Source organism: Podarcis melisellensis, assembly GCF_964234715.1.
Source record: "Podarcis melisellensis genome assembly, chromosome: 8".
In the NCBI taxonomy this organism is placed as follows: domain Eukaryota; kingdom Metazoa; phylum Chordata; class Lepidosauria; order Squamata; family Lacertidae; genus Podarcis; species Podarcis melisellensis.
Window position 1 is genome coordinate 72,752,087 of NC_138540.1, and position 20,648 is coordinate 72,772,734.

General features: G+C 46.9%; 1 protein-coding gene across 2 annotated transcripts; it reads right to left on the reverse strand.

Annotated features, from left to right (window-relative positions):
* Positions 1-669: 669 nt before the first annotated feature.
* On the reverse strand, positions 670-20,642 carry LOC309375336 (FXYD domain-containing ion transport regulator 7-like). 2 transcript variants are annotated; one of them, XM_081921032.1, is made up of 6 exons: positions 20,459-20,642; positions 5,918-5,950; positions 5,453-5,527; positions 3,122-3,155; positions 2,942-2,976; positions 670-1,482 (listed from the first exon to the last, which is right to left on the reverse strand). In XM_081921032.1, the coding sequence occupies exons 1-6, from the start codon at positions 20,484-20,486 to the stop codon at positions 1,463-1,465; spliced, it is 225 nt and encodes a 74-aa protein (XP_081777158.1). In that variant the 5' UTR covers positions 20,487-20,642; the 3' UTR covers positions 670-1,462. The 2 variants fall into 2 exon arrangements, with proteins under 2 accessions (XP_081777158.1, XP_081777157.1); XM_081921031.1 differs by lacking the exon at positions 20,459-20,642 and adding an exon at positions 11,718-12,581.
* Positions 20,643-20,648: the final 6 nt, after the last annotated feature.

Consider the following 20,648-nt stretch of genomic DNA (forward strand, 5'->3'; position numbering starts at 1 on the left):
ATGAGTGCACTCCACATAGAACTTAGCTGCCTACAACCTGGAGTGTAGCTTATTCCTTAGTTCTAGTGAATTATTATTATTATTATTATTATTATTATTATTATTATTATTGCCCCGCCCATCTGGCTGGGTTTCCCCAGCCACTCTGGGTGGCTCCCAACAGAGATTAAAAACAGAATAAAACACCAGGCATTAAAAACTTCCCTAAACAGGGCTTCCTTCAGATGTCTTCTAAAAGTCAGGTAGTTGTTTATTTCCTTGACATTCGGTGGGAGGGCGTTCCACAGGGCGGGCGCCACTACTGAGAAGGCCCTCTGCCTGGTTCCCTGTAACCTCACTTCTCGCAGGAGTGGAAGATCAGTAAAAAAAAAGATGGGTAGAGTTCAGCTCTTTTAGAGCCAACTCCTGCCCCTTATCCTGCAAGTTCAGAATTGCAGATCCCAAGACAGCTTGGAATCATAGACTTGTAGAGTTGGGAAGGACCCTGAGGATCATCTAAGTCTAACCCCCCTGCAATAAAGGAATATGCATTTGGCCCACACGGGGAATCAAACCTGCAACCTTGGTGTTATCGGCACCATGCTCTACCCCGCTGAGCTACCCAGTGGTGAGATGGAACTTTTGAGCCCATTAGGGTAACAACAAACAAAAGAAAGCAAGCGAGTCTAGTTAGAAAAAAACAACCCACGTTTATTGATTGGTCAAAGTTTGCTCCATGCTTGGATGAGAGACACGGAGATGTGGATGGTACAGCAAGGAGAAGCTGTGAGCAGCGCCCCCTGGGGGAAGTGGAGTGTATGCCACAAAAGCAAGCCCTCCCTTGCTCCTTTTTATTCCTTCGGCTGGCCCCATCCTTGGCTTCACAGGTGGCCCAACACCACCACCCCACCCCCAAAAAAGCGTCCTGGTTTCTAGCACTGGGGCAGATTGGCTCTTGGGTAGAATCCCCGTCCCCTTTGTGGCTATCGTGGTCATTGGACTTCTTTTTTTTCTCACAGCGTAGCGGGAGGCACAGAAAGCAAAGCAGCAGCAGCTATGGGGGGTTAATATGCCCAGAAGCAAGGGGGCATCGCTGGGGGGGGCATGGGGTGGCATGGGGTGGGTGTTTCCCAGAGGGTGGCAGCAGGCAGCGTTATTGCAGTTTAAAGGGACCCTGTTTTGGGGGTTATGGGAAGCAGCCCCCAGCGGGGTGGGTGCCAGCTGAAATAGACAGGCAGAGGGACTTTGCTACCTCATGGCCTGTGTAGCGCCCCCAACCCCGCCCAGGTGCCCGCCCCTGTCATGCAATGGAAGCGCAAGAGCTAACTGGTTATAAAATTGCCCCTCCCTTGTCGAGGATAGAACGGAGAGCCCCTCCCCCTCCCGGGCAGTCGGTGCCAAGGTGCCAAGGTCTCAGGAGAAATGTTCCTGGGCGCAGTTCATCCCCCAGCCAGTCGGGAGCAGCAGAGATTGGCGAGGGCACCTACACACCACCCGCTGGAGCTGGAAGAGAGAAGAAGGAGAAGGAGAGAGGGAGAGTTTGAGAGAAGAGTGTCAGTGGCTGTGGCAAGATGGAGAGAAGCGAATCCTAGCATTCGGGAGCCCTGGCAAACAATGTCTCCCTGTAGGCTTCCCAGCTGCTGCAGGAATCGTGCTCTCCGTTGCCATGGCGTCACCATAGAGTCCTCAGCATCCCCTCCGACGTCAGCAAACTCCATGGTAACGGAAGGTGGGCGGGAGGTTACCTCAGGTGTGGGAGCTTCAAGCCGCCCTCCCTCTCGCAATTTCCTCAATGCCTCCGTAAGGAGAAGGTGAAGGGGGCAGAGAGGCAGGCACCTTCGCACGTGCACAAACTCAGATCGGCGGGAAGGGGGCTGTTTTCGAAACACCCTGGGCAGTTTGAGGCGGTAGCTGTTCTTACGGGGGTCCGACCGCATCCTGGCAAATCCAGCTTGTGCCATTGAAATGGATTTGGCCCTCTTTTGCAACAGGGCCCATTCCCCCTCCCCCCAAAATATTTATTTTTATTAATTTATTTTCGCAGTAAGGAAAGGGATGTGCTGGAAACTGAGGTAATGGCTGCTTTTGAAGCAACGTTGTCTAACCTCTCTGGGAAGAAATCAGAATGAATGTCTAATAAACGTGACCTCACTTATGGGTAAAATATGGCGGTTCAGGTGGACCCCTGGCAGTGGAGGCTGGTCTGTTAGGGCATACATATGAAGTACTGCCCTGCCAACCTCAGTCTGCCCCTCAGACAGCCCCCTTCTGCCTGCCTTGGCACCCAGTCCCGGGTTCAGGGAAGGGCTCTGGCTGTCAGCTTCCTCCTCCTTAGTCTCACCTACCCGTCAACTGTCCTGAAAAAAAAACCAGGACATCCCTTTTCTTTTTACGAGAGGCCCGGATGGCCATCATGATCTCACCCTATTTCAGGCTGCACCATTTTTGGGCATGGCGCACAGAAATGTGCATTTCAAGGCACCCCAAAACTCATGTTTTTGGGTGCTGTGCCGGAAAACAGTGCTTTGGGAGGGGGGCTGCAATCTCACGCAGGTCACGTGACTTGCTCGAGACCCAGAAGATGACGTCCCAGATTCGGGCCATGCCGTGCTGGAAGGTATGGTCTCAGTGTTGCATTTGTAGAACTCAACAAGGAAGAAGATGAGGATAAAACGAGAATTAGTTGGCTTCGCTTGTCATTGGCTCTGGCTTCACCTATTGGTGTCTCTGGTGCCCCCTACTGTTGGCCTGCGTACTGCCTACCGTACCAGTCCCAATACACCAGCCACCACTGACCCCTGGTCTGGTTTTAAGTCGATTGAAAATAGAGAGAGAGAGGTTGTGTTGCCTGTTAAGTTTGCACAAGGCTACACACACAAACAGGCCCATGAGATACCACTTGCCCTCTGCCTCCCTCCCTCCCTCCCTCCCTCCCTCCCTCCCAAGGCCACGCCACACTTACTAGGAGTCTTGCCCGATGCCCTGGGGTCCGACAGGCTGCAGAGATGAAGACACAGAAAAGGGAACAAGTGAATAGGGATGAAGGGCACAATGTTTGAGGAGGAGGGAGGTCAGGTGGTGGGTGTTGCAGAGTTCAGGTCAGGGATGAAGACAAGAGAGAAAGTGGTCAGGAAGCACCTACCTGGGGTCAGATTTTTTGCACTTGAACTTTTTACCTGCAGCAGGAGGGAAAAAGAGCAAAGTATGAATGGAAGGGAAGGGCTGGGAGGCTGCAACAACGATCCTGTCTTGCTATCTGGTGGGACGAAGTGTCATTCATGAATAAATAAAAATACTACTGAGGCCTGTAACAAAAGGTTGCAGCGTAACCTCACCCTCTTATTCAGGGCTGCTGCCCAGCTGGAAAAGGAGCCATGTAGTGCTGTTCAGAGCTCTCAGCATGAGGATAGCATAGTCTAGAGTGGAGGAAAGGACCCCCCCCAAAAAAAACCCCACCACACTGTAGACCCACTGGCCTCAGCTGTACTTTGTAGTGAAATGTGTCTCTGATTTAGGACTGGAGCATTCAGATGAGCTGAACTTGGGCATTTTGTAGCTCTATAGTGAAAGGTGGATGAGTGTCTTGATAATGAGAAAGGGGAAGGGCACCCTTTTTCACTCCTGAAAGATCTGTGCACAATGTAGGCAAACTAGCTTGTTAACTTTACAACATGCATCTACACACACACACACCCCCGCCGCCCACCATCTATCACCTTGTCTAGATAAAACTAATAGGGGCTTTAGCAAGGCAATTAACTCTTCTCCTCTCATTATCCCAGTTTCCTTCCTTCCTCCACCGCTGCCACTCTTTTGACTGCCACCTCAATATTCAGCACAGTCCTGAAAGGTCACACAAGTCCTTAACAGGCTGTTATTAAAAAGTATTTTCCTTTTCATATTTTGTTTGTTTATGAAAAGATTACAGCTGTGTCATAAAATATAAGGTTATTGCTCGACAATAAAATGTAAAATGCTATTTAAATACAGTACAAATAATCATTAAGGTGATTGGCTAATCAATAATGTTTTTAATGGCTGCAAAGGCCTGTCAGCCTATAACGATTTAGGAGAAACTAAATGACTGACATCTAGGTAAGGCCAGTTGGGGGTCTGTAACTAACAGAGCTCCTCTGGATGGCTTCAGTGACAAATGTATATATACACCTTCCACATATACCTAGGGAGATCCCTTGGTTAACCCTTTCCCTCCCAATGAAACCCCCCTGAAGCTGCTATTTGCCCTGGAAGTTGAGAAGTCACTGCTCCAGGCCCATCGCATACAGCTGTAACTTGCATTTCTGTATCTCACAATGGATAAGATTGTCTATGCTCTGGGATGAAAATAATAAGTGTCCAGAAAAGCTGAATTCTTTGCACTCGTGTCCCAAAAGCAGGTTTTCCATAGGCATTTGGTTGGCTATTGTAAGAACAGACCTTTGGTCTGACCCAGCAAAGCTCTTCTTAAGTTGTTATGTATAAGCATGATGCAGAATATGGCTAAATTTGCTTGTTACATTATTTTATCTATCATGTGTGCCCCACCCTTCTTCCATGAAGCTTAGAGTATTGCTGGGGATTCACCACACAACAACAACAGCAACAACAACCCTGTGAGTTATGAGGGAAGGGCCATGACAAGGACCAACACCATTGGTTCAGTGGAACAGCTCATGCCTTGATGACTGAAGGTCCTAACATTCAATCTCCAGTATATCTACTTTAAAAGATCAAGTAACAGCAGATGGGAAAGACATCTCCATGAGTTTCTGGAGAGCTGCTTCCAACCAAGGGAGACAACCCTGGAATGCATAAGAGTCTTGACTTGATATAAGGTACCTTCCCATGACTGGTCAAAAATCAACCAGTGAGCTTCGTGGCTGAACAGGGATATGGATGTTGGTCAGAGTTCAATGTGCTAGCCACTGCATCACTGTGGCATTTCATTTATGTTGCTTCTACTAGTCACTGGAGGGGATGAGCAGAGAGCTATTGTGGGCCCCTAATCCCCTGGCACCTCTGGCATCAAAGGTTTCCTGAGATGTTACTTCTAGAACCTTGTAGACAGGAAGGAAGGAAGGAAGGAAGGAAGGAAGGAAGGAAGGAAGGAAGGAAGGAAGGAAGGAAGGAAGGAAGGAAGGAAGGAAGGAAAGAAGGAATGCCAGATTCTTCAGTAGCTGCTGATTTCTTTGGCTAATACAGGTATCTGCATTTGGGTGGTTTGTCTGCATAATAGGGCACATATTGGACCCAAGTAAAATATCAGAACTGGGAGCTGAGGGAACCAGACAGGGATTTCTTTGGCTAATACAGGTATCTGCATTTGGGTGGTTTGTCTGCATAATAGGGCACATATTGGACCCAAGTAAAATATCAGAACTGGGAGCTGAGGGAACCAGACAGGGAGGCCAGTGTAGGAGCCAAGAGAGGCATAAAGGAAGCATACATCGATAAAAAAGAAGAAGTGACTCACTCAGTGCTATCAAGATTCCCAGCACAAACATGACGATGGCCAAGACCAGTCCCACCGTGCGCAGCGTATCATAGTCTGGAAGGGTAATGGAGCCGGTCAGAATGTACGATGTTCATGGTCACCCAAGCACCCAAACCAAGATGCTTAGATGCCATTATCTGCCACCCAGAGACATGCCCCGCCTCTCCCTGTAAAACCCAATCACTGCCACCCTTGCAGCCCAACATCTTAACACCGCCCCCACCTAGAGTTGAAAGGGACCCCCGTGGGGCAACCAACTCCCTACAATATCTCTTCCTTCTCATGTGGGGCAAAAGGATCTTCAGGTAAATTCTTCTCAGAGCAGATCCCATTGAGAATAGTGGACCCAAGTTAGCCATGCTCAGTAATTTCAGTGGGTCTACTTTGGGTATGACACAACCCTCAGACCCAGCGACTGTGCTGCATTTCTACAACATTACTCACCATAGGTGAAGGGGTCCATGTGGCTGCTGTTATCTGGGGAGAAAACAGAGAGTGAGAGTACAGTGAGCAACCAGGCCTATTGCACATTTCATTTCATTGGCTGGTAAATCATTGTATTGGGTAACGTCGTACCCAATAGGGTTCACTACAAAACAATGGCTTAAATAAATGTTGTATAGTTCATTCCTCCATCCACTATGTGGATAGTGTCATTATACTCATTAGTCACTAGGTGGCGCTGGGCTTAGTTGTACCTGGGTATTGCCATGCATTTCCTGTTGCTGTCCTGTTCTTATTTAAGAGAGATGTTAAAGGTTATTGCCTAGCTTCTTCTAAGTATCCTCTAAGCCTTCCATGATGATCCTTCTACATTTCTCAGTTTAGGGAGCACAATATGGTGAATCTGAAGTCACTGGTTCCCTTCAAACCATTCGCTACAGGATGTGCCATGAAGTGAGAGTCCAGCATTGACCAGGACACTGAGTTGGAGGCTACAGCATCACTGCCCAAGGAGCTGCACCAGGTTCCTGGCTGGTGCTTAAGAAGGTGCTGAAACCCAAAGCTACCAGGCAGGAACCCACATAAGAAGAGACTTGCTGGGTCAGGCCAAAGGCCCATTTAGTCTAGCATCCTGTTCTCACAGTGGCCAACCAGATGCCTGTGGAAGCCCCCAAGCAGGATATGAATGTAGTAGTCCCCTCCCCACTTGTGATTTGGGAATGCTGCCTCCAGCAGTAAAGGCAGAACATGGCCAGAATGTCTAGTAGACACTGATAGCCTCACCATCCATGAATTTGTCTAATCCTCTTTGAAAACCATCACGCTTGGTGGTCATCGCTACATCTAAATCAGGTGTCGTAGAACCAGAACCAGGACTCTCACAAGCAATTTGCCCTGGGCTTGTGGAACAAACTGACTCCCACACTACCTCACCCTAGTTCAGGGCTTAGGAACATTTTTCAGGCCAAAGTTCTCATTGCCTTCTGGAACAGTAGTAGGAGAGGCCAGAGGCAAACGTGGGTGGAGCGTTAAACGTGGGTGAATATGCATGTTACCTTGGTATAGTAGACTACTTCCTATACGCACATGCACACATTCCTCTCTTTCATCCAGGCAAGAAAGAGGCAGGATCAGAGCTTAAGGACAAATTCCAGACAGGCAAAAGCATCCAAGGAAGGTGCAAAGTAGGGCTGGTGAGGGGTGTGTCCTGGAGAGAGGGTGTGGCATGGGGAGAGTCCCAAGGACCAGAGAAAGAGGCTTGGAGGAGTGCATTTGCCCCACCCCTGTTCTTCAAAAGGAGTGGACTGGAGAAAGAAGCTCAAAGGGCCCCTTCCACACCTTGTCACTGGGAGCTCTCCTTGGTGCTGTTGGAGCAAATTGCTTCCTAGGAGCTCTCCCTGGTGGTGTTAACAACTAATCTGCTTTACTGCCTTGTGTAGATCAAGGCAGGATTTGAGCGTGGCATGAGTGGGTTCAAATAGGATTGCCAGGTATCGTTCTTCTAACTTCATAAGATCTAAAGCAATGAGTGATGATATAATAGCTGGGTTTTTTTACCATGGTCCTCCACTTACTAAGCTCTTCTACCCTACCTGTTATTCAGCAAAACTATAAGTTGTCCTTGATACAGTAAGTGGGAAAGGAGGGGAGGTAGTGGGACCAATGGGCAGTGGGTTGAGAGGTGCAGCGACTGGAGCTGCTTTCAACCTTTTAAAGATAACAGGTGTGAATTGACACCTATGACTTGCTTCCAGGCCAGGATGGGATTTCTGCCATTGTAGAATGAAGAACACATTTTTCTAAGAATTGACCATTAAGTGCCTGCCTCTGTGTGTATATATAGCAACACTGGTTGGGAGTGTATAAATACACGAAGAAGTGAAAAGGTTATCTGATACGAGTACATTTTTTGTTATGCAGGCACAGCAGTGACTACTGCATGATACTGCTTCATTAAGGCTAAGGTCCTTTGTTATTTGCCAGATTTGAATTCATAGTGTGTTTTCAAGTCAATTAAAATACTTCTTCTGTTGATGCTCAAATTATATACTCATCAAGATTGATTAAGCAGCCACAGAACACTGTCTTGCTTCGTTCATTTCTATTTTTTTAAAAAAATATTTATTAAAGATTTTCTTAATACAGTAAAGAGAAAAAAGAAAAAACAAAAGAACGACAAAAAAGAAAAAAAGAAAAAACACTTACATCAATAAACATATTTTCTTCACTTTTTGGACTTCCTCACATCTCTCGTTCCTGCGTTCCTAAATTATAAAACTTTAACCAGCAAATTATCACCTTATTTCAATTCTTATTTTATGAATTTCCAATATTGTGTCCCTAGCTTTAGATACTTTTATCCAGACCTTAAATACTTAATTTAGACATAATATTTATCCAAAACTTATCTTTTCTTAGATTTCACTTATGTTCATAATCTTTTCAACTAGCTTAGTGGTGCCATGTTTTTTACACTCTTGCATCTTTCTTAACACTCATACAATTTGCAATGTTTTTGTAAATAGTCCTTAAATTTCTTCCAGTCCTCTTCCACTGCTTCCTCTCCCAGGTCTCGGATTCTGCCAGTCATTTCTGCAAGTTCCATATAGTCTATCAGTTGCATCTGCCATTCTTCCAGTGTTGGCAAGTCTTGGGTTTTCCAATGTTTGGCTACAAGTATCCTTGCTGCTGTTGTTGCATACATAAAGAATGTTCGGTCCTTCTTTAGCACCCTCTGGCCAACAATGCCTAAAAGGAAGGCCTCTGGTTTCTTAGGAAAGGTATACTTAAATACCTTTTTCAACTCATTATATATCATTTCCCAGAAAGCCTTAACTCTAGGGCAAGTCCACCAGAGATGAAAGAACGTTCCTTCAGTTTCCTTACATTTCCAACATTTATTGTCAGACAGATGATATATTTTTGCAAGCTTGACTGGAGTCATGTATCACCTATATATCATTTTCATAATATTTTCTTTCAGAGCATTACATGCTTCTGATCCCAAGATGTTTTGATACCTGATTGGAAAATTCAAATGATGTCCCCTCCCCATGGTAAAAAAAAAAAGTGAATAGCTGGCAGTTTGACATCCTTTAGTATTGCCTACAACTTGAGGCAACTGCCTTAATCTTCCTAAATTTATTTATTTTTGTTTATTTTCTAACAATGATGTATTGTGTTTCTTCCATCATTGAACCCTTCCATAAATGAACCAGACTTGGACCTGTCTAGCTTCAGTAAGGCCACGGTGGTCCCATTTTCCTTCAGACTATATCTTGGCATGTAATGGAAGGGCAGGCCCTCGTTCTCCAAACAGTGGTCTTGGACCACATTGGGTAGCATCTTTTAACAATGCAATTCTGGATGCTGCCTCTGAGCTGGGAATGTGGTTCTGGTCTTGTGCAGTCCCCCAAAAGGTGTGCAATTGGAGGGAAATAAATCTTGCAAAAGAGTACCTCTTTCTTGAATGGTACAGAAAACGTTTTGCTTGTTGTGCAAGTGGTCCCTTGAAGAAGGCAAAGATGGGAGATCCAACAGTACTGCAACCTGCCATCTAATCTAATCTTACTTTCAGTGGATCATGAAGGCCCTTATAGGTTCCTGCCCTTTGGTGTTCTGGGTATGCAGAGCCTATATACTCAAACCAGTTTCTAAACCTCTTTAGTGGCTGGAGTTCCCGACTAAGGAACTCTGTGAACTCTTGTTCTGCTGAAGGGTCTGGTCTCTCTTAATGCAAACTTCCCAGTACCTTCCAAAAATGCCAGTTCCCATGATCCTTCAGAAGAGACATGGAGAGTAAAACCAGTTTCAAATTGGTTTTAATTTGAAAAGTGTAGACATGCCCTAATAATGATTCAAGCAGCACTGTCAAGACAGGACAGAATGACACTGACTCATCAGGGAGTCTAGGGTGCTTTCAGGCAATGGTGGATCCCTTTAACTCTGTGCCAGGGGACCTGCATTGAAGGCAGAAGGCCACAGGATCAATCCCTGCTATCGCCAGTTAAAAGGATTTACCAGCAGGTGATGGGGGAGACCTCTCTGCCTGTGAGGAACATCGTTGACAGCTCCTTGTAACATGAAATATTGCCATGTTTCTGACTTATGGGGAGTGTGGTGGATCACATTCCACATAGAGGGCAAATCTAAGCTGCACCAGCAATTAGCCACAGAGCCCATTTTCAGAATGCCAGGGCCATAGAACAAGGAACACCATCAAGAGTGACTCTGGGCATATACAGAGTACCTTTCCCTCACCAGTAACTAATTACACACAGCCATCCATCTAGGCTTCAGTGGAAGAGGTTCTAGGCCAGAGGTTATGACTTTCCAGCAAACATGACATCCCACAGGTGTTTGGCCAACAGAGGTCTAGACACATCACATTGGGATGGTGTTCATTCTCCTCACCACCAATGGTGTCTTGGCCGCTTAGTATAATTTCAGCCATATTTGCAGGAAAGGCAGATTGATGCAGCTCTCCCATATCCTCCAGCTTCTTGCAACCCATACAGGGGTCAAACACCCCTCAACTCGAGAAAATCCTTGGGAAGACAGTGTGGTTAGAGTGTTGGACTAGGATCTGGGAAATTGGGATTCAAAGCCCCATTCAGCCATGAAGCTCCCTGGGTGAGCTTTAGCGAGTCACTGTCTCTCAGCCCAGCCTTCCTCACAGGGTTGTTGTGAGGATGGAACGGGGAGGCAAAAGAAGCACCTGGGCCATCTTGAGCTCCTTCGAGGAAAAAGTGGGATAAATTAATACATTTTTTAAAAAATCATCTGCATAGCCAAAGATAACCCAGCTACACAAATGTACACACCTGCCCACTCTGACATTTCTTCCACCTTTTTGTAAAGGCCACTCACCTCACACACGGAATGGCACTTGACCACATTTCCCCCCCCCCCATAAAAACCCTCCCCAGTTCTCTGCACCATCAACCTCTCCCTCTATCCATCCCTTTTGGTGCAAAACCTGATATGCCCCAGATTTCCAAATGGAACTGCTATGTCTTTTAGGAGCAACACCAAAAGAGAAAATACCAGCTGCTGCAACTTCTCCCGATATGTATTTATACTTCAGGCAGCTTTCTTTGCTACGGCTGGAAGTGATGTTAAAATCGAGAGTTAACAGCACACACGCACACCAGTTTTCACTTGCTCCCTTCTCCCATTCTCAAAAGTGCTCCCTCCCACTGCCCCCCTAAGTCAAAATGCCATCTATGCCCCTCCTCTAAGAGCAGGTCTCGGCTCCATCATTCTGGGTTATTGGGAGAAAGGCCTGCTTCCTAGTGCCCCTACCTCTTATTAAACAAACCCACCCTACCCATCCCGGTCACCTGCATAAGCGATTCCTTCTCTCTCCCCCCTCCGCCCCCCTGCAGAATATAGGTAGGGAGAGGGCTCCAAAGTGCTTGATGCAAGATTGAGGGCGGTTGGGTTGCTGCTGCAGCGCAGGGACTGCGGATGAATAATGCAAACTCCAATGCAGGGGATGGGGAGTTGCCATGGAGACAGGACACCGCATAGCCGGGCGCAGTGTCTTAATCCGCTGCCAGGGCTAGGAGGGGGCAGCTGAGGAGACAGGATGCTTGCTTGGGGAGCCACGCAGCTGGCGCCTTGCCAGCTGTCGACAGGAAACTTTCCTGGCTGGGGCTCCTCCTGCTCCCCACCATGGAACAAGCACCCCTCGTTTTTTTAAACCCACAGCTGCCCTGCCAGTGGAGGTCTGGTGAATGAAAACGACCACCCGTGTCCTCAGATCCCCTCTTGCGCTCCCAAGAGTCCCATCTCTCACCCTTCTTGCTTCCCTCTGCCCCTCCTGTAGCCCCTGCGGCCTGTCCAGGAATCCAAAGGGCCAGACAGGAGGCTGGCCTGTGGGTCCAGCTCCCCCACCGCTGAGTCAGCAGGTTTCCCAGAAAGTTCTGGAAGCCGGCCAGGGAAACACCCTGCAGACAGCAATAACCAGGGCAGCCGCAGAGATAAAGGGAGAGGCGCTTCCCAGAGATGCTTATTAAATGGAGAAGCATTTCTTTCTCTCTCTCCTTCTCCCCACAACACCTCCTGCCACAATCAGGCTGAGAATGTCCTCGTCTGCCCACCAAAATCAAAGCAGCCTATGAGGCTGATGCTCTGCAGTGCTGAAGATGCCTAGGAATTCTGTTTAAAGTGCTGACCCTGTTCAGAATTTGGGATTTAATGTTGGAAGGTGGAGGTGGGGTGTGTGTGGCTCCAGGCCAGCCCCTCAGAAGTCCTTGAAGTAAAACAGCATTTCTTTGGCTGGCAGATTCTTGCTGGGCAGGGGCCCAGGATAATGCCGGTGGTAGGTTAAGGACTGTGAGCGTTTGGAAAGGTACTTCTGCATCTGAAAACTGCCTGAGGCAGGAACTCTTAATAGGCAACAATATCTGCTCTGATAGAATAAGCATTAGTGGTGCGTTGAGCACAAGCAGTTTCATTCTGGGCTAGACGGCTCCAGTAATTAAGTCACAGAGCCTGTTCTCAGGATGCCAGAGCTCGGCCCTAGAAACGCAATTAAGATCAGTGGCCCTAAGCATGTGCAGAGTGCCTTTTCCTCATCAGTGACTCAGCCTGCCATCTAGGCTTAAGTAGAAGAGTTCCAAGTTGGCGGGGTCTTGGTATGATTTCAGACACAATTTGCACACTACAAATCTAAACTGAGCAATAACTAATGTAGTAACTATTGTAGCAGTAACTAAGCAGTGACTAATGTAGGATTCTGGGAATTGCAGTTTTGTGAGTGTGCAAAGAACCCCCTTTTAGGGGCCCCAATGCGTCTTCACATTATAGTTCCAGAGTTATTGGTTGGTAATCATGACAGCTAAGCTTGAAACCAGTTTACATGTGTAGTCCATATTTTAGTCTGGCCCCTCTTTAAAAATTAAGCTCTGATCACAAGTCTGTCCTGTGCATGGGAACTAGCTTTGGGTGATGATGATGAGTCTTATTATTGTTGCTATTGCAAATACTGTTTAAAGGTTCATTGTGGAGCAGAAACAAATGTTGGAGAGGACTTTAGTCTCCAGCAGATTCTAATCTGAATTTGTTTATAAAACCTGCCCATTGGATTGTTTTTCACTACACCCAGCTATGGAGACTGTTGGATACTTAGTTTTTAAGGTGCAGAGATGTTGACTTTTGCAAGAATACAGTACTTAATATGCCTTAAAACTCACCTACAAAAATTAGTTCATGTTCTTTTAAATATCATAATCATTTGAATTTCAGAAGCAAAACTGGATCGTCTGAACTTTTTTAAAAAATCAAATCTGAATATGGAGGTGTTAATGAATTCCAAATCTGTGTGAATTTCATTTCATCTGTTACTCTAATGCAAAGTCGTCAATGGGCTCAGAGGGTGGTCCTAGACAACTCACTATGGTTTAACTTGACTTCTCCATCTCTGACATGGAAGTAATAAAGCAGGAGCCTACAGACTTCTTATGAGGCTCAGTGAGATAAGGACTGTAAAATACTTCAAATGAGAAGTAATACATTAATTATGAGTCACCAATATTATTCTGCAAAGTAGTATCTCCTTAAAATTGTGGATAGGCAGGCAGGAGCTTTGATGGAGGAACTGTCTCATTTATCATGGTATGAGCAAGACAGCCAGTTGTTACTGGATAGGTTCTGGAGAGGATCAGCTATGGAACAGATTTTGGGAGATTGGGCTCTAGGTGCATAGGAGGACTCAAGCTTCAAGGTGACACAGAACTCTTCAGCAAGCAAATCGAAGAGTTCTGTCACACAGTTAAAAGCTTGCACACTTGTCCAATAGGTCCCTCTATTCGTCAGGAGCCTTTCAGCAAACAATGGAGCTTTTCACCTCAAATAATTCTCCATCGGGCACAAATAGCAGCCACTTCTCATGAATATGCAAACATCCAGCACTACACATAAGTGACAGCTCTTAGGTTTCTCTGCTGGTGAAAAATAGCAGCAGAAATATCAGAGGAAGTCTCTGTTGGTGTCACAAAACATGTCCTCATGATCAACTACCACAGATTTCTGAAATCCTTAATATCCTTTAAACCATTCTGTTTGAGCACAAAATCAAGGTGGCTGAGAAAGCCCTCCCCCCACCTGAATTCAAATTACGTATTCAGTGGCTATTGATGACTGCAGAAACAAACCTAGCAGTTCAGCCCTACACATTCCAAGCCTATAATCAGAAATAAACCCCACTGAGTTCACCCCCCAAGTAAATGGGCCCAGGACTGCAGCCTAAATGTTTCCACATTCAGTAACTTGTTGGTTAAAAACCAACAATACATGTGATTCTGTGAATAATACGCCAGGAGAGTATTCCCTAAGGAGGTTAGTGCACCCGTGGGTATCTGAATTCACATGGAATTTACTTCCTACCCGTTTTCCCTAGTAAATCTGAGGCTCTTTTTCATGTACCTCCTCTATGAGAGGTTCTGAGGCTGGCAACAACACAAGAATTGGCCTTTTCTGCAGTGGCTCCCCGTTTGTGGCATGCTCTCCCCAGGGAGGTTCATGAGGCATTTTCATTATATATATTTTAAGGCACCAGGCGGAAACATTCCTCTTCAACCAGGCCTTTGGCTGAGTAATATTCTGCAGCCTTTTAAATGTGTTTGTGCGAAGTGGGGTTATTAATAATGATGATGACGACGACGATTATATTATTTATACCCCACCCATCTGGCTAAGTTCTTTTGTTGCTTCTGTTTTAACTATTTCTTTTTGCTCTTATCTTGTATTGTTATCTTGTGAGCTGCCCTGAGATCTTTTGATGAAGGGAAGTATATCTATCTATATCTATCTACATCTATCTATATCTATCTATCATCTATCTATATATCTATCTATCATCTATCTATCATCTATCTATCATCTATCTATCTATCTATCTATCTATCTATATCTATCTATCTATCTATATCTACCTATCTATCTATCAAGCAAACAAATATGTGGGTAAATCTATGGCTGTACGGTTTTGCAGCTGTCCAAACTTGCCAAGGGAAGCTTCCTCCTAGAGGCTGAGAGGGGAAAGGCTTTCTCAAATGTTACACAAGTGATTTTCAAAGGATAGGTAGCCTGGGAATGCAAGAGTTCCAAAAGGGGATACAGTATTTATTTTACTTACTGGTTTGGGGTGGGGAGAGGACTTTACCAATGGACAAACAGCAACCACACTTCTAGCAGGGCATTCATGAAAAATGCAAACAGATGTGCAGGTAAGTAACAAACAGACAGTGCTCATATTCAGGAATCTGGTAGGTGCTTATCACAAGCCATTTAGGGACTACTGTGCCCGGTATATTTATTTTAGCCCTGAGCAAATTGCTGTAAGCATACACCTAAACATCTAAAGAATGAATGCAACCAGGGCCGGATTTAGGTTTGATGAGGCCCTGAGCTATTGAAGGTAATGGGGCCCTTTATGTGTCCAGCTGTCCTTTGTCAACAACAAATTATCGCTGTTTCTTGTGTTGAATATATGCTATATGGTAATTTATGGACCTAATAGGTATCTAAAGCCATTTGCACATAACAAAATATGTATTTTATCAAAGTAATTGATATAGAAATGAGCAAACCAGGCTAGGGAGCAGCTAGCAGGAGGGGCCCATTACTTACATCATAGGAGCCTACACAACACAAAACACTATTGATGTATGTAGGTTTTATTTTATTTGTTTTTGATCTTATATTTTGGAAATGTACATCCAGGTTGTTTTTTCCTTTAAATTTTTTTGGGGGGCTCGTAGAGGGTGGGGCCCTAGACTATGGCTTGTTTAGCTTATACGTAAATCCAGCACTGAATGCAACAAACTTTTGCATCATACAAGCACACTTGGCAAGGAGCTGCGATTGTCTGGTTGTCCCTGTTGACTGCTGCGGAGTACACAAACTTAAGTTTGCCACTACAAATGGCCCTGAGCAGCTGAGTTACTAAGCAGGCACATAACCTTCTGTGGCTGGGATCGATGCATATAGCAAACAATAACCTTTCCTGACTCCCTCCAACTTCCCAGCCTGCGTGCAGGAAAGCACATCACCTTGGCCTGGGCAGAGAGGGCAGTTCCATCACGACGAGGAGGAGGGGAACTGTTGCAGACTGCTGGATGCATGCATGCATGCACGAACACACACAAAAGCACACCCTGTACGCTCGCCTTCCCTAGTAAACAGACGTACACCTTTCCTAGAACGCCTGCAGACTGGCGGCTGGTACAGAAGTCCCTCCCAAGCAATGCCTTATTCACCAACATATCCTGCCACAGGGTCACATTTCCAGAGTGTATTACAACCACACTTCAAACAGGGGACATGGTTGCACACATTTTGAGCATTATGTGTAATAGAGGCTTGTTCCCCTGCTTCGTACCTGGTGAACATCCATTTATGAAACTGCAGGTTGTTGGTTCACATGGAGGGGGGTGGAATAGGAAGCTGCCTTCTACAGAGTGAGGCCACTGTTCCGTTTAGCTCAGGGGTCAGCAACCTTTTTCAGCCGTGGGTCGGTCCACCATCCTCCAGACCATGTGGTGGGCCGGATTATATGGGGGGGATGAACGATTTCCTATGCCCCATAAATAACCCATGGATGCATTTTAAATAAAAGCACACATTCTGCTCATGTAAAAACAGCAGGTAGACCCCACAAATAAACCAGAGATGCATTTTAAACAAAAGGACACATTCTACTCGTGTAAAAACACGCTGATTCCCGGACCATCCTTGGGACGGATTGAGAATGTGAATGGGCCACATCCGGCCCACGGGCCTTAGGTTGCCTACCCCTGGTCTACACTGACTGGCAGCAGCTCTCCAGGATTTCACTCAGGGAGTCTCTTCTACCTGGAAATACTGGGGACTAAACCTGTAACCTCCTGCATTTGAAGCAGATCCTCTACCACTTAGATACGGTCCTTCCCCAAGGGCTACAGAGACCCTCCAGCAACAATCTACACATTCTAAGTTAGCTCTATGCACATGCCCCCCCCCCCGTGTTAAATAAATGTATGGAGAAGGAGAGATAGTGTGCTCTTGACCCCACCAGCCTGTCACCCCAATGGTCGAGCATTCAACATCACTACGAACCGCGCATGTCCACAGCTGCAACAGCCTTAACAGCTACAAACTGGATCAAGCAAATTAAAAGAGCTTAGATTTGATTAGGGAGCCAGATAATACTCAGCATAAACCATAATTTAATACTTAAAACACAGTCCGCAAAATATTCCAGAATAACTATCCACATTTGCAGGGGGGAAATGTATATACGGGAGGTTGTGGTTGTTTTCTGCAGACGATGGAAGTACCGGTAACTATTCCCCATGGACTCTGCCTACTGCATTGATCCAGTTGCAAGCTTTAAGACCAATAAAACAAGATATGTACTGGTAACATTTTCTTGTTTTAAAACCAAGATGATTGGTAATGAAAAGAACCAGGGAAGGGAGTCCTAAAACTGGAGAACCAGAAATCCAGGCATATCGTCCAAAAATAGGCAGTGCTTCAATTGCAGGGAGAGAGTCTGTCCCCCTTAGCCTTTTCGACGGCCATTTCAGCTTCTGTTTTTAGAAATCTATTGAGGGGGTATGATTTAGCTGAAATTGGAGGAACTCAGCAGTGGGGCTTGTAGGTTTCCTTAAGGGTGCTCCAACCCTATACAACATTTAGAAGACACCTGAAGGCAGCCCTGTATAGGGAGGTTGTGAAGGTTTAATGTTTTATTATGGTTTTCTATGTTTTGGAAGCTTCCCGGGGTGGCTGGGGCAACCCAGAAAATATTTGTTGCTGTTGTTATTATTATTATTATTACTACCCCCTACTCAATTGAGTAGAAGAACCTTATGCATGTACACACACAGCATATGTAATACCATATGTGTGACCACTAGGTGACAGCATGGCTGGCAGACATACGGAGTGTTTGGTGTGGGGTGTTCGATGGGGAGATGGAATGTATTCATGGCCCTATTGTCAATTGTTGTCTCATCCTTAGCACCTAACTCCTATGTATGTTTACCTGCCAATTGCCTTCCTGATTCCTCATGGGAACTAGGAACATCCATCACTACCAGGCCCCAAATGTACAGGACAAACTTAGATACCATGGCCATGCACTCAAATGCCCAGAATCGCAGATCTCGCCCTCTTGCAAACACCCACTCAATACAACATACACACCCAGGAAAAAATGCCATTCATGCACGCACACAAAACTAGCAGATGGTACAGCATACACACACAATCACACCATCTGCACCTAGCCTGAAACTTCACACACACAATGGTAACATGGCATTCATAGAATCAGCTCAAGCATGCACCCTAACACACCCAGGACAACATCATTTATACAATTAAGCCAAGAGGATAAGCATCTGTTTTTGCTCCTGTCTACAATTGCATCCTAACCAAGACAACTTTTATATAGAGGGGATACTCCATTTAAATGAGCTATCCAGGCACATCAATGTAATGGATGTAAATTAGGGAGAGTGAGATGTCAAGAAGGCTGTGTCTCTTCAGACTTCATGCCAAACCATGGTTTGCACCAGCCATCGCTTAGATCCCCAACCAGCTTGTGTTTTCAAACGTACAGCAGCCAAACCGTGGTTCAGAGTGGCTCTCTTGCTTTCCTTTTTCTGTCTGCTCAGCACTCTCTTTTCTGGGTGTACCAGCCCTTGGAGGTGGAACAGCAACTGTAACTGCAATTCATCCATTCAGATGCCACACCAAGCTACAGTTACTGCAAATCATAGTTTGAAAACCCATTACAAACCATGGTTTCTTATTCTGGTCCACGCAACACAGTTTCTCTGTGTGGGTTTCATGGGGAAACTATGGCAAAGGTTCTCTAACCATGGTTTGGCATTGTGTCCGAAGAAGTGAATCTTAGCATGTGTGGGCTGGAGGGGCCAAAGTTCAGGCAGGGAGCCAATGCTTTGCATTCAGAAGGTCCTGAGTTCGGATTCCAATATTACCAGTTAAAAAGGGTCAGGCAGTGGGGCAGGGGACCCTCTGTCTGAGATCTTGGAGATCTGCTGCTGGTCAGTTTACTGGACTGGGTGGACAAACAGTCTGATATGGTATGAAGCATCATAGATGTGAGTGATATCATCTACAACAATTTCTGCAAAGAATCTCTCTCTCTCTCTCTCACACACACACACACACACACACACTCCTCTGCACCAAAAGCAACTCTCAACACTGTCGAAGCCGGGAAAAGTAAACAGGGCATGTACACTGTGTACGCAGCACACAAGCACAACTGACTGGGCATTCAGAGCTCTGCACAAACTCTCCCTCTCCCACCCCGCTGCCAACCCCCGCCATCAAAACAACCGCAGCATCCCTGCTTCTGCAAAGTTGCACATTCCATCCAAGCATCCAACCCCCTTGATGCACAGAGGCTGCCGCCGCTGCCGCTGGGCAGCATCCTGGTCCTCCCCGTGCTGTCAGTCAAACAGCAGCTGCAGAAGCTGATGACTTCAGGCTTCCCAGGACTGCAGTGAGCCGGGCAACATGCTATGTGACTGCAAACACACACACACAGAGCCCACACATTTAGCCCCTGCAGCGACTCCTCCCGGGGGAATTCTGCGGGGGGGGGGAGAGAGAAGAGGAGGAGAGGCGAGGAAGGAAGCAAGCAGGAAGGCAACAGCTTAACACCTGCCTCTGCAGTCTCCAGTTAAGCAACAGCCACACAGAGAGAAATGCCAGGGCAAATGGTGCTCGCTCGCACACGGAGCACCTGCCGGCTCCCAACAAACTGCCAACAGCCCCAAGCCAGCCAAGGTTTCTGGGGATGATCCTGCAGCCCCCGCGGAGTTCATTCCGTGGGACCGTCTCCCCATCGCAGCTGCTCCCGGGTGCCTCAAAGTTGCAGAAGCACAAGCGCTGCCCGCCCCACTCCACCCCGCAACACACACACACACACACATACACTCACTCCTCTCTCCTGATGTAAGGAATTGCAGGGAAAGGAGGGAGCGGGGCTGTTCAGTGCAGCCAGGGTTAGCGCAGTTTTCGACACCCAAATCGGAAGTTCTTCCGTCCGCTCCGGAGCGACTCCGGAGCCATTCCGGAGCAGGAGCAGCAGCTCCGCATTCCCGGCTCCTTCAAAGGAAATCTGCCGGTTCGTTTTTGCCCGGAGAAGCGAGTCTCGTTTGAACCAAGCGGGGCTTCCTTTTTTGCACGCGCAAAGCAGTGGGTTTTGTGCGGGGTCTCCCATCAGCGCCCCACTCCTCCAATTTTTCTCTGCTTCTGGAAGGAAGCGGGTGGCTAAAACTCGGGCTCCCTCAAAAAATAGTACAGTAATGTGGCGGGCAAATAGCTAAACTACCCCCCAACCCAGAAAACTCATTGCCTCTGATTTCCAAGAAGGCTTCCTCCTGCCCCGCAATATCTAGTCTTGGGCAAAGCAGGGGGCTGGACTAGATGAACTTGTGGGGTGCCCCGCTCGGAAGCCCCCCTCACCCAGCCCTTGCCCCGTCTCCCCGGAGGTGGGAGGGGGGCGAGTCTCACCATGCAGGGGCGTCGGGGGGGTAGCCATGGTGGTGGTCGATGCGGTGACGCAGCTGCTCCTCTTCGCGGGTCCGATCCGTAGCCAGGAGCGAATGCGGCACAGCCCAGCTGGGAGGGAGAAGCGCTAAGACTGGCGTGAAGATGCGGGGCTGGCGGGTGTTTTTCCCCCTCTCTTCCTCCCCCCCCCCCT

What these genes read in the sequence shown, in the direction of transcription:
- LOC309375336 (XM_081921031.1), bottom strand. Translation starts at nt 11,949, where the DNA reads ATGCTTCTCCATTTAATAAGCATCTCTGGGAAGCGCCTCTCCCTTTAT. An exon ending in GGGAATCTTGATAGCACTGA is followed by an intron (nt 3,156 to 5,452) that starts GTGAGTCACTTC and finishes CTCCTGCTGCAG; the next exon opens with GTAAAAAGTTCAAGTGCAAA. An exon ending in GGCATCGGGCAAGACTCCTA is followed by an intron (nt 1,483 to 2,941) that starts GTAAGTGTGGCG and finishes TCTCTCTTCCAG; the next exon opens with CTCCAGCGGGTGGTGTGTAG.